This window comes from Amia ocellicauda, chromosome 7 (genome assembly GCF_036373705.1).
Source record: "Amia ocellicauda isolate fAmiCal2 chromosome 7, fAmiCal2.hap1, whole genome shotgun sequence".
Classification (NCBI taxonomy): Eukaryota; Metazoa; Chordata; class Actinopteri; order Amiiformes; family Amiidae; genus Amia; species Amia ocellicauda.
In genome coordinates this window covers 27074187-27087235 of record NC_089856.1, presented here as the reverse complement: position 1 = coordinate 27087235, position 13049 = coordinate 27074187, and the positions used below count along the sequence as shown (strand labels likewise).

Genomic DNA, 13049 nt, shown 5'->3' with positions numbered 1-13049 from the left:
AGTACTATATAATGTCCTGTCTGTTCTGTTTATGATAGTCTATAATCGTCATGAATGCGCTTCCTTGACATGAATCAAATATTTTTGCGATATTAGACACTAGAGCACCCAAAAAGCAACTGTGAATGATTTAAAAAAAAAAACACACATTTAACTGGTATTACAATTAATTAATGATTACATATTTCTGTATCACCGGAAAGTTATAGATATATTTTAGACATAAGACGTATACATTTCAACAATTAAAATGTATTAAGACAGCCTAGTAAAATCGATTCAAGTTCCAAAAGTAACTACATGAATGATTTATAACAGTTTGATGTGTACTGCTATACAAAAAATCATATACACAAATATATTTCACAGATTTACAAATCTCATTTAGCAGCAGAAAATACATTAACTTCCAATAGGAAACAAAGAAAAAATATAGTAGTACTACATCTAATTGCAACACCAACCTTTTAAACTGAATGACATAGTAACTTTATATTTAGTTACATATTTACATTATATTCATAATGCAAAATAAAATGTTCCACTGTAGCGTCCACAATTTCTTAAAAATACGTTGCCGTTGTCACACACTAGATGGCGCATAGACACCTATATATTTTACACGTTAGTATGACCTCTATTTAAAGCCTGAATCTACGGCTTAATTTGAAGCACTTGTACCCCACTTGAAGTATTATTATTTAACATCCAATCGCTTAAAAATGAATACAATCAGCAGCACTTAATCAGAAATAATACAGTGTCATAGTTTACGATATCACATAAAACATAGCTCCCATCGTTGACTTAGATCTGTAGTGTTCCAAAATATGCAGCACTGTCTGTATGTATGCTAGGACACATACACTGGCTCAATCAAAGGGTGTGGCGTTGGTGGTTCCTCTAGGGTGTGTTGCACTTGTGTTTCTGTTAAAATAAAAACAACTGGTCAATTATTAACAATACAAAGTGCAGTTTGCAATGCAGGATATCTTTTCTGATGTTGGTGAACTGCATTATTTCATTTTGGTTCAACTCACTGGAGCCAATCAACACTCAGTCTTTTATTTGTTACTTATTTATTTATACGTGTATACAATTATATTTAAATTGTATTTGTTAAAGAATAATAATTACCCGGATTGGTTGTATTGTTTTCCCCTTTCTTCAAACAGAGGCAGATTAAGACACCAGTGATGAGGAAGGCTAACATTACACCAGATATCACAACTATCAACCACATGAAAAAAATAAAACAAAAGTTCCAATTCTTTATTATTTTGAAAAGCTGTGGAAATTTCCCATCCACTTCATGGCAAAAGAAAAATGCAAATACATTTACCAATCCTCTATCCAGATGCCTTAAGAGAATATTTATTTTCTCCAAATAAATTGTCCTGCTTTGGTATTTCCAGAAAACGTTTTAAAACACCCCAGGCACTGGCAAAGCTTAATATTACGTATTTGCAAGTACAGTACAGATATCTAAGCACAATAAAGATATTGAACAAGGTTTCACAAGTAATTCTGATGGCAATTGAATTTTTAAATAAATAATACAGTAGTCGTCAACACATTATCTGAATGTTCATCACATGCTTTCACTCCCAAGAGCTCACTTGTTGCTTCACTGATGGGATTCTTGGCAGTGCATCTGTATGTGAGCTCAGATATAAGCAACCTGTCCAGCACCATCACTTGTCCAAACTGAACACAGCTCTCATTGCTGCAGGAAGGTGTTTCCCAATGGTAGGACACATTACTGCCCTTCCTGCTGTGACACCACACACTGATGTTGTTCGTCAAACACTCCACTGAGATGGTGGGCTTGGAGACAGGCTCTAAAAGGAAACATAATTACAAATTTTAAATATGATCTTCTGGTGAAATAGTATTATGCTTTGTAATTGATCTATATTAGTTTATCTATTATTATTATTATTATTATTATTATTATTATTATTATTATTATTATTATTATTAACGTTGTAAGTGCAAATCAAATTGTCAAATTCATAACAAGTGCAGAGAGTAACATTTTGAACAAAATCAGAATGTAAGGCTAGGTCTTTTGACAAAATGGGTCCAGAATTGTTTCAGACTTACCAAAAACTTGTATATGAAATGTTATATCTGTCATTGGTTTTAGGATTTCTGAAACGAAAGCTATTTGAATATCATACTGGCCACTGTCCGAATGCTGTACTCGATCCAGATATATAGAGCCATTCTGAACACTAACTCTCTCTTTATACATGGTCTGAAAAATTGTTGGATTATTGTCAGTAGAAGCCCAATATAAAATCTTCGCATTAGATTTAAAGCAGAAGTCCACAGCAAAGCTTTTGTTCCCCTCAGGTGTTACAGGAAATAGGATCTGATCTCCAGTCACCACATTGGTAATGGAGTCAACAGCTGCCACTGCCAACCCTTCACTGGGCCCTGCCTGGAGAACTGACAGCGAATAACAACATTGTCTGTTTCATCAGTCAATCCTCATCAGTCCCCTAGTCAAAGTATTATTGTGAAGAATAAATCAAATTATAAATATATTTGAACAAATACAACTTGATAATATTTTTAAATGATGGCAAACAACCTAAATATTTACCTGTGAGATTAAAGAGCACTGTCATTTTCAATGCAAAGGTCCACCTAACACTGATATTGACCCCTTTATGGTTCATATTGTACTATTGTCAACCAACCTGTAAAACATTAATAACAATATTAATATAATAATAATTATCTAAAGCACAGCCTTGTCCACACTGCTCAGAAGATTATATATATAATTTATAAAATTAATCGATTCAAGTGTCTCGTTTTAGTGGAAATACTGAAACATAAAGATTATATCCTGAAGCGTATGCAATATTTGTATATACCTGTATAAACATTTTGTACAAACCGTTTACAAATTGATTTGAGTGGGTGATTGTGTTTGCATGTATCAAACCGTGCAATCTTTGCATTTTCAAAATATGCGTATCCCACGTTTTTCTTTCAATTGAATTTCCCGTTCTCGGTGGTAATTTACAATTATGTCAGAAATATCACCTGTCAGAAACCCACCTCGTCCATACTTCCACCTCGTATAATAAAAACACATTACCTTCGTAATTATTGATAAGATTCACATTTCATATCCTATGTGTTTTGAACAAATTTGATCAGATTTTTTTTCTTTGTAGACTAATAAAAGTAATTTATTAAGATGAAAAAACAAAAACAAAAGTTTGACCTACACGCTAATAGAAAACTACAGAACTGTGCTCAGTTGCGGCTTCATTTTCAGTAAGATGCCACTTTCTTCTAATCACAAATATAACCTCTATAATATACAGGTTTGTAGTTTGGTATAAGCGGGTGGGTCAAAGTTTTGATTTAATCCGGCCCATTTTCTATTTCTTCATCCACTTGATTTTTATGTCAATTACATTTTGTAATATACATTTAGTTTTCAACTCATCCGCGTTTGAGTTTGATTGTGTTTGTTGTTGCATTTGATTAAGCCGTAGAGCGAGCGGCTCAGACGCCAGTGCTGTGGGTGTAGAGAGCGAGAGCGAGAATGTGAGAAGTTTGTTTGCTTTGTTCTTTCAGTGCGAGTAAAAATATCTTCCACAAATGTGCGAGGAACATGTAGAGAAAAGTACATTAAATGCACAATGATGTAATCCGTAGACAGAAACACACGCATATTGTGAAAGGTTTTAATGCTTTATTTGTTTTGCATCAGCAATTGTGTGTGAATAATTTAAATATGCACCAAAATGGGACACAAAAAGTATTATATGAGTACATTTAATTGTATTTATATATACACTCACCTAAAGGATTATTAGGAACACCATACTAATACTGTGTTTGACCCCCTTTCGCCTTCAGAACTGCCTTAATTCTACGTGGCATTGATTCAACAAGGTGCTGAAAGCATTCTTTAGAAATGTTGGCCCATATTGATAGGATAGCATCTTGCAGTTGATGGAGATTTGTGGGATGCACATCCAGGGCACGAAGCTCCCGTTCCACCACATCCCAAAGATGCTCTATTGGGTTGAGATCTGGTGACTGTGGGGGCCAGTTTAGTACAGTGAACTCATTGTCATGTTCAAGAAACCAATTTGAAAGTATTCGACCTTTGTGACATGGTGCATTATCCTGCTGGAAGTAGCCATCAGAGGATGGGTACATGGTGGTCATAAAGGGATGGACATGGTCAGAAACAATGCTCAGGTAGGCCGTGGCATTTAAACGATGCCCAATTGGCACTAAGGGGCCTAAAGTGTGCCAAGAAAACATCCCCCACACCATTACACCACCACCACCAGCCTGCACAGTGGTAACAAGGCATGATGGATCCATGTTCTCATTCTGTTTATGCCAAATTCTGACTCTACCCACTGAATGTCTCAACAGAAATCGAGACTCATCAGACCAGGCAACATTTTTCCAGTCTTCAACTGTCCAATTTTGGTGAGGTTGTGCAAATTGTAGCCTTTTTCCTATTTGTAGTGGAGATGAGTGGTACCCGGTGGGGTCTTCTGCTGTTGTAGCCCATCCGCCTCAAGGTTGTACGTGTTGTGGCTTCACAAATGCTTTGCTGCATACCTCGGTTGTAACGAGAGGTTATTTCAGTCAAAGTTGCTCTTCTATCAGCTTGAATCAGTCGGCCCATTCTCCTCTGACCTCTAGCATCAACAAGGCATTTTCGCCCACAGGACTGCCGCATACTGGATGTTTTTCCCTTTTCACACCATTCTTTGTAAACCCTAGAAATGGTTGTGTGTGAAAATCCCAGTAACTGAGCAGATTGTGAAATACTCAGACCGGCCCGTCTGGCATCAACAACCATGCCACGCTCAAAATTGCTTAAATCACCTTTCTTTCCCATTCAGACATTCAGTTTGGAGTTCAGGAGATTGTCTTGACCAGGACCACACCCCTAAATGCATTGAAGCAACTGCCATGTGATTGGTTGGTTAGATAATTGCATTAATGAGAAATTGAATAGGTGTTCCTAATAATCCTTTAGGTGAGTGTATATATAAGCTTTCATTACATTGTAGATACCTCACGCAGACCATTCTCTTTTAATTAGTATCACAGGTGTCGTATTATCACTCATTCAGTCAGTTTAAATTAAGACAATTACTCACTCTGCTGTTTTGTGTCGCTGTGTGTATCACACTGAACATGGAAAAAATAAGGAAAACCAGAGAGTGTCTAAGGAGGTTTGAAAGAAGATAATAGCCAAGCATGGTCCTACATGACCATCTCTAAAGAGCTTGATGTTCCTGTGAGCACTGTTGCCAATATTATTAAGAAGTTCATGGGACTGTAGCCAACATCCCTGGACATGGCCACAAGAGGAAAATTGACCCAAGAATGAAAAGAAGGATTTTTCAAATGGTGGAGAAAGAACCAAGGAAAACTTCAAAACAGATCCAAGCCAACATTCAAGCTCAAGGTGCAACAGTTTCAAGTCACACCATCTGTCGCTGTCTGAATGAAAATGAGCTTCATTGTAGAAGAACACAAAAAAGCCCAACTGGAGTCTGCCAAAATACATGTGGACAAGCCACAGTCTTTCTGAGAGAATGTCCTTTGGACAGACAAAACAAAAGTAGAGCTTTTTGGTAAATCATAACAACTCCATGTTTACAGGAAAATAAATGAAGCTTTCAAAGAAAAGAACACCATCCCCACATTGAAACATACAAGAGGCTCAGTGACGTTTTGGGGTTGCTTTGCTGCCTCAGGTAATGGGTGCCTTGAATCTGTGGAGGAACCACTGGGAGTGATACTGGAGAAGTTGGCTTGCCAGCAGGCAGAGGATCCCGAGATTGGGCAGAGCTCGCCACCCATCCCCAAGAAGTCAGGGAGCTCTGTGCCCACTGGGACACTTTGGTGGTAAGGGGTGGGGCCTGTACCAGGGGTGGCTTTGGCGCCTCCAAGATTCTCCAGTGGCTCCCTTTAACTGGGGATGCTGAGTGGGAGCTCCAGGAGCACATGCGTTGGATTCACACCTTCGCCCGAGACCACCTCATACAGGTACACCAATACAACCCGCTCTGCCACGTATGGACCCCAGCGGCATAAGGGGCTCTCCCCAAAACTGACTTCATTTTAGGAGGACCCCTGTGAGGTGTTGGACTCAGTGGCGGAGGTGTGTTATCGGGTCTGACTAAAAACCTGGGGGCGGTAGTGGTGCTACACTGGGACCGGATGGCTCCGTACCGGCCCTGAGTGGAGCTGGGCCCCTCCCTGGACCCTGAGGGGCCCAGCGAGCCAGCGCAGCCTCTGGATTCAGGTAGCAAGGGGTAGGAGGAGGACTGGCCCTCACCCAGAAGGGGCCAGCAAGCCAGGTGGCCCACCCAGAGACCTCAGGACTTTATGTGCGACCTGGGGGAGCTGTTTGAACCATCGGGACATCTGGCTCCTGAGGTGGGGGAAGCGTAACACCATCTAGCTGGAAGACAGCGCTGTACCAAGGAGGAGGACTGCTCTAGCATTTGCATAGAAGGATAATTTCATTATCTTAGTAATCCAATTTAAGGGGGAAACTTTCCTTAATGTCCATAAAAAACAAACTCCCACAGAGGCCACTTAGTGTTAGAATAGGTTTTGTTTCTACACATCTCTGCAGCTGCATTGCAAAGTTCTCCAGACAATACGATTTTCAGTTGTGCATTGTGTTTAACTGCATCCTAAAACCAACACAGCTCTGAGAAAAACACAAAGACTGGTTGCTTGTGATTGATCCCTTATGTTTATTGCTTTATTATTTTACAATTAGTAAGATAAATAAACAAATTAATAATTTAACATATACAGGTGTGACTTTTTTTCTTTCAATTTGTATAATGCAAAAGGCTTTTTCCTGTTATTTGCTTTATTATGTGGATGTGTGGACAGGACTTGCAATGCGATATTTTGTCATTGTAACAGTTTGTGGTCTATTCCAGAGCATCTATAGTCCCATGACCTTTTATGTAACTACTGATCTCTAAGAAAGCATTTTTTTTCAATTGAGAACTGTAACAAGGAGAACATGTAAAAAGGCAATTAAAATATTACAGTCACCAGTGTGTGTCTTGCTCTTACATTTGTATTGTTTAATCTGTATACATGTTGTAGAAGGACACATTACAGATCTGAATATTGCAGCACACTGGAACTGAGTTTAGGTATAGTTGTTCTGATGTCTGTTATGCCAAAAGAAGACTGGAAGCATGATAGAAGATATTTTTTATAAGTTACAATACAGTTTATCTTCAAAGAGTTACTAATAAAAAGGTTCTTCAGTAAATGTATACATTTAGGAATATCCTAAATTTCATCCTTCTAAAGACATGTAGCCTCATTCAAGCCTTTTTCTATTCTTCCTGACTGTAAATGCTCAAGGTTGACTGGGTTTTAAACACTATCAGATATTTATTTGTCCCATAACATTTTAGCAAACAAAATTTGTGTAATGATATATTGATCAAGAATCAATTTCTGTTATAAGCCCAGCCCAGAATCCAAAGCTGCTTGGGTGTTTTGACAACAGACATAACTCTCTTTCTATGAGTTAATTACCACACGTTAATTGAGAGAGAATTTTAAATAAAAGTAGTGTTATAGTAAATGTAAAAATAAAGGTTAATGTATTACAGCACAATTGCAGACGTCACTTGGAATTAATTCAGAAAGTACAATTCAGACTATTGTATACCAGTTGGTATTTTATTCATACACATAGATCCATGGTTTCATCTAATCTAATAATTTCCTCTATCTGTACAAAGATAAAGTGCAGCAGAAAACATATGGATATAGTTTCCATTTACAAAGCATAACTCTAAGGCACTTAATGATTTTGTGAGCACAGTTTACACTTTTCTTGTGAAGAAGGAGGCTAAATTATTTCCCTTCCTGTAATTTAAATCTCATTAGTACAGCCTGTTTGCACAGTTGCACTCATTTTACTGATATCAATGCCATTGGAGGTAAACTGTTCTTTGAGACTCTCGACTGTTGAATTTGGGAGAGTACGAGAACGACTGAAGATCCAGGCGTACTCTGCGTGGAAAAATGTCATATCAACACATGTGTAGACTAGTGCAAAACTGTCATAGTCAGTAGATAGAACCCAGTAGGGAATGTATGGCTGCCCTGAAAGACAAAAATATTAATAGTTAACCAGAGGTAGGGTAACTTCAAATTCAATTCCAGTTCCAATCTGGAATATTTTTAAATGATTTATAATATTGTTGATCTCCTTTAGTGTGATGTACACTCACCTAAAGGATTATTAGGAACACCATACTAATACTGTGTTTGACCCCCTTTCGCCTTCAGAACTGCCTTAATTCTACGTGGCATTGATTCAACAAGGTGCTGAAAGCATTCTTTAGAAATGTTGGCCCATATTGATAGGATAGCATCTTGCAGTTGATGGAGATTTGTGGGATGCACATCCAGGGCACGAAGCTCCCGTTCCACCACATCCCAAAGATGCTCTATTGGGTTGAGATCTGGTGACTGTGGGGGCCAGTTTAGTACAGTGAACTCATTGTCATGGTCAAGAAACCAATTTGAAATGATTCGACCTTTGTGACATGGTGCATTATCCTGCTGGGAGTAGCCATCAGAGGATGGGTACATGGTGGTCATAAAGGGATGGACATGGTCAGAAACAATGCTCAGGTAGGCCGTGGCATTTAAACGATGCCCAATTGGCACTAAGGGGCCTAAAGTGTGCCAAGAAAACATCCCCCACACCATTACACCACCACCACCAGCCTGCACAGTGGTAACAAGGCATGATGGATCCATGTTCTCATTCTGTTTACGCCAAATTCTGACTCTACCATCTGAATGTCTCAACAGAAATCGAGACTCATCAGACCAGGCAACATTTTTCCAGTCTTCAACTGTCCAATTTTGGTGAGCTTGTGCAAATTGTAGCCTCTTTTTCCTATTTGTAGTGGAGATGAGTGGTACCCGGTGGGGTCTTCTGTTGTTGTAGCCCATCTGCCTCAAGGTTGTACGTGTTGTGGCTTCACAAATGCTTTGCTGCATACCTCGGTTGTAACGAGTGGTTATTTCAGTCAAAGTTGCTCTTCTATCAGCTTGAATCAGTCAGCCCATTCTCCTCTGACCTCTAGCATCAACAAGGCATTTTCGCCCACAGGACTGCCGCATACTGGATGTTTTTCCCTTTTCACACCATTCTTTGTAAACCCTAGAAATGGTTGTGCGTGAAAATCCCAGTAACTGAGCAGATTTGTGAAATACTCAGACCGGCCCGTCTGGCACCAACAACCATGCCACGCTCAAAATTGCTTAATTCACCTTTCTTTCCCATTCAGACATTCAGTTTGGAGTTCAGGAGATTGTCTTGACCAGGACCACACCCCTAAATGCATTGAAGCAACTGCCATGTGATTGGTTGATTAGATAATTGCATTAATGAGAAATTGAACAGGTGTTCCTAATAATCCTTTAGGTGAGTGTATATGTCTATTGTAGTGAGCAAAAAGAGACTCCTATCTAACCCCGTGAGCAAATAAAATTCAGAGATGAGGAAATGTGGATACTGTCAACATGCAGGGGAGGATGGGGGAAGGGTACAATTTGTAGAATGGAAGATGCCAAGATACAAGAATTGAATATTAAGGCAGAGCAAAGATATTTCTAGTACTTACAAAAGAAGAAGCTGACACCCAGTTTGGCAGGCTGCTCAGAATCTTTCACAATAGCTGTGCCTTCAATTGATTGCATTTCACCATCCCTATACAAAAAGTGCATACACGAATTACACACTCAAAACAGAAACACTATTAGAGTGCTTATGAAACTGGTCATAATATCCTATATATTATTGCACATACAAATGTTATTACTTTGTAGTGCTACTTTATGGCATTGAGGCATACATACTGTTTTCATTTTTATCTAGCCACATATGATATCTTAGTCTGAGTATTTTTTCATTTTTTTCTTCATTTTGTTGTTCAGCATGTTCAACATAGAGTTTTGTGAATAAATGTGGAAAACAGAACTCACTTCAGTAGAACTTCAACTTGTTTAATACACTCTTGAACAATTCCCGATAGGTTATAGATTAATGATGTTCAGATATAGGGAAGAAAGTTGTATCAAACTCTTAAGAGACCAAGAATAGATCATGTTGCCTGAGTTGCTTACATTTCAGACATCCCTTAATTTAAATAATATGTCTAGGCATAGGCGCATTCTGAAACTTAGCATTCAGTACAGAGTAAGTGGTATATTCTAACCAAAATAGTTAATTTTATGTATTTAATTAAGCCTTAGTAATTTAAAGTAAAAGATACAGGGCCAGGGTTATAAAAAAACAAACAAAGAAAAAACTCTGCTTTAGACCATTCAGAAAGAACTAACCCATACATAGAACTCACATTTTTATGTGTTTATATATTTATATTGTATTCTATTACAAATATTGTATATATTGGACACATATTCGTTTTGCTTTGATTATTTTGGAACAAAGATACTTACAACATTTCCTCATTCAAAACTTTAATGGTACCATCATCTCGAAGGGAATAATTAGCTTGAATGCAGTTTCCCTTTTCAAAGTATGCCGGCAGTTTCTCAATCTCATACCATTTTCCAAGGTACTGGAAAATGATGTAAAAAGTAATGAAATAGACATATGAACCCGTTCTGAATTAAAATGTTTTTTGCTTGGGAGTGCCTCAACGCACAGAAAGAATGCCTTGTGATCTCTTGTACATGAGAAAACTATGTGAAACATTTAATAACACACTTGATAAACCAGATTTTCAACATACATTACACATGGTTGCACACAGAGAGACAACAATTTGAATATGTCACGTCACTCCATACACAGTAAAAAATATAAAAAGGTAATTTCCTGTAGGAAATGTACAAATCTCAGCATGCCGCTCTAAAACATAAGCTACTAATGGAAAGAAGAGCACATTTTCTGGAACAATTACATTGTCTGACAACTGAATTAAACTTTTGTCAGTTATTGTTACCATGGCACACCTCACCCCCCTTAATGTTTACAAACTTGTATTAGTGTGGTTTTGTTTCTCTGATAATTGAATCGTACCCTGTTAAGATCGAAGTTCTGCTGAACAGGAGGCATTTGGCAGCATCCTGAGAAACTGATTAAAAGCACCACAGACAGCAGGACAACAAACAGGGTCTTCATGGTTATGGTCTTCTTTCTAAAAAACAGAAACCAACATCATGTTGTTACGGGCCTCTTGGACTTGGAGCGTCTTGGCAAGACATGGCTAAAAAATAAAAGGAAATCTCTCGGGACGATAATAAATAAAATAAATCCTCTCAAAAAATGAACAAGACGACAATACCACAACTTACCATGCCAACCCCACAACACAACAACCCCACAACACATCCCTGCCACTAGTCACTAATCAAGATCCAAACCAGGAACTCATCGAGATGCTCGAAACTAAAACTTATTTTTGATCTTCAGATGAGCACCACCGGTCTCTTCATATCACTCTTCCAATGTGATGTGAGTGATTCTAATAATTCTGCACATAGTTCCAATTATTTATCATTGATTGGCTGATACTGTCATACTTTAGGTGAAAGGCCACTTAATGTGAGGTTCCTGTAGTTGGCTACCGTGGCTTTGAAAAGGAAGGTAGTGTCCTTCTAGCCACAACAGAGGCCATAAAAGTAAAACTGTGTTTCCATTTCCCTTAGCTGGGCACCACTGATTCCTTTCCAGTCATTTATTCTCTGATGGTGACCTGATAATTTTGTTTTTGTTTTTGTTGTTGGTTTGTTGTCCCAAGAATAATAAAGGACTTAAAATACACACCTAAAACTGTATCGACTTATTTTTACTTAAGCTATAAAGAAACGTAAGTTTATGTTTTACCTTCAAATGGTTTAACAGGAAAGATATGCTCTTAAAAGTATTAACAAACGTCTATGATTATTCCAGAGATTACAGTGAATCTACCCAAGAGTAAATTACAGCATATATACATTTACTGGAAGACAATGATGGATTACTCAACTGATGCTTTTGCTTTGGATAATTACCATATATATATGGTATTTCAAATTAGTTTTTAAAGTGTATTCTTGATATCATTTTCGCTACCAAATACCTCGGACTGGGTGTTCGCAGCAATTTAAGAACATACAGATACAATCGTTGCGTCTTAATATTAAAATAAAAATGCAAATTAGTATTGCTTCTTGTGGTCATTAATGTGAACATGGAGAATATGAAAGACTATCGCACTTGACCAAACGTTTATTTTAAGCTACATTATCATACAGTAAAGCACCAAACACACATTCACGGATCCTTAACAATAATCTAATGCTAAAGAAAACCCTGGGATGGTATAGTAAAGTGTCAAAGAACACCTTACCTTATAGCAGGTTGTTTCTGATGAGAAGCAGGAAATCGTCCTGTATTTATAAGAAGAGGGAGAGGCGGCACACTGGTCTACACCGCCCTGGATCCAGTTACACAAGAAGCTTTGACAGGTCCCAGCAGGGACGCATTGGGACTGAAAAACGGCCCTGGACTTTGACCCAGACCGGCCCACCACAAATGGTCCACCGACGCGCACCTTCACACGCCAGCCCCTAATAATACCACCAGCTGCATCACAGATATTGCTGTACACTCATGTAGTACTATTGTCAGAGTGCTACACAACACACACTGTGTAAACTGCTGTAAGAGTTATACACAACACAACATCCCATCTTTATCTGAAGCCTAGATTATAATATAAATGGTATAATAGCTAGAACAGCAGCAGCCCCGCCATTTGATCAAATTAATGAATTAATAATAATAATAATAATAATAATAATAATAATAATAATAATAATAATAATAATGTATTTGTATAGCACCAATGGGGCGGGAGAAAAGTAGCTTAACACAAGAAGTCAGTTGTAATAGTTGTTTTAGCAACAGATTATAAATATAGCAACCTAGTGTAAACAATAGTTTATACTCATGAATCATCATGCAT

At 38.0% G+C, this 13049-nt stretch overlaps 1 protein-coding gene across 1 annotated transcript; it reads right to left on the bottom strand.

Annotated features, from left to right (window-relative positions):
• Window positions 1-7239: 7239 nt before the first annotated feature.
• Window positions 7240-12522, bottom strand: LOC136753109 (apolipoprotein D). Its single transcript, XM_066708955.1, has 5 exons — window positions 12432-12522; window positions 11120-11237; window positions 10534-10655; window positions 9696-9781; window positions 7240-8160 (listed from the first exon to the last, which is right to left on the bottom strand). The coding sequence occupies exons 2-5, from the start codon at window positions 11219-11221 to the stop codon at window positions 7928-7930; spliced, it is 543 nt and encodes a 180-aa protein (XP_066565052.1). The 5' UTR covers window positions 11222-11237; window positions 12432-12522; the 3' UTR covers window positions 7240-7927.
• Window positions 12523-13049: the final 527 nt, after the last annotated feature.

Bases quoted from the DNA above. Each gene is read 5' to 3' on its own strand.
- LOC136753109 (XM_066708955.1), bottom strand. From the start codon at position 11,221: ATGAAGACCCTGTTTGTTGTCCTGCTGTCTGTGGTGCTTTTAATCAGT. The intron at 10,656-11,119 runs GTACGATTCAAT...ATCATTTTCCAG, and splicing joins AGAACTTCGATCTTAACAGG to TACCTTGGAAAATGGTATGA. The intron at 9,782-10,533 runs GTAAGTATCTTT...CTTTTTGTATAG, and splicing joins GTTTTGAATGAGGAAATGTT to GGATGGTGAAATGCAATCAA.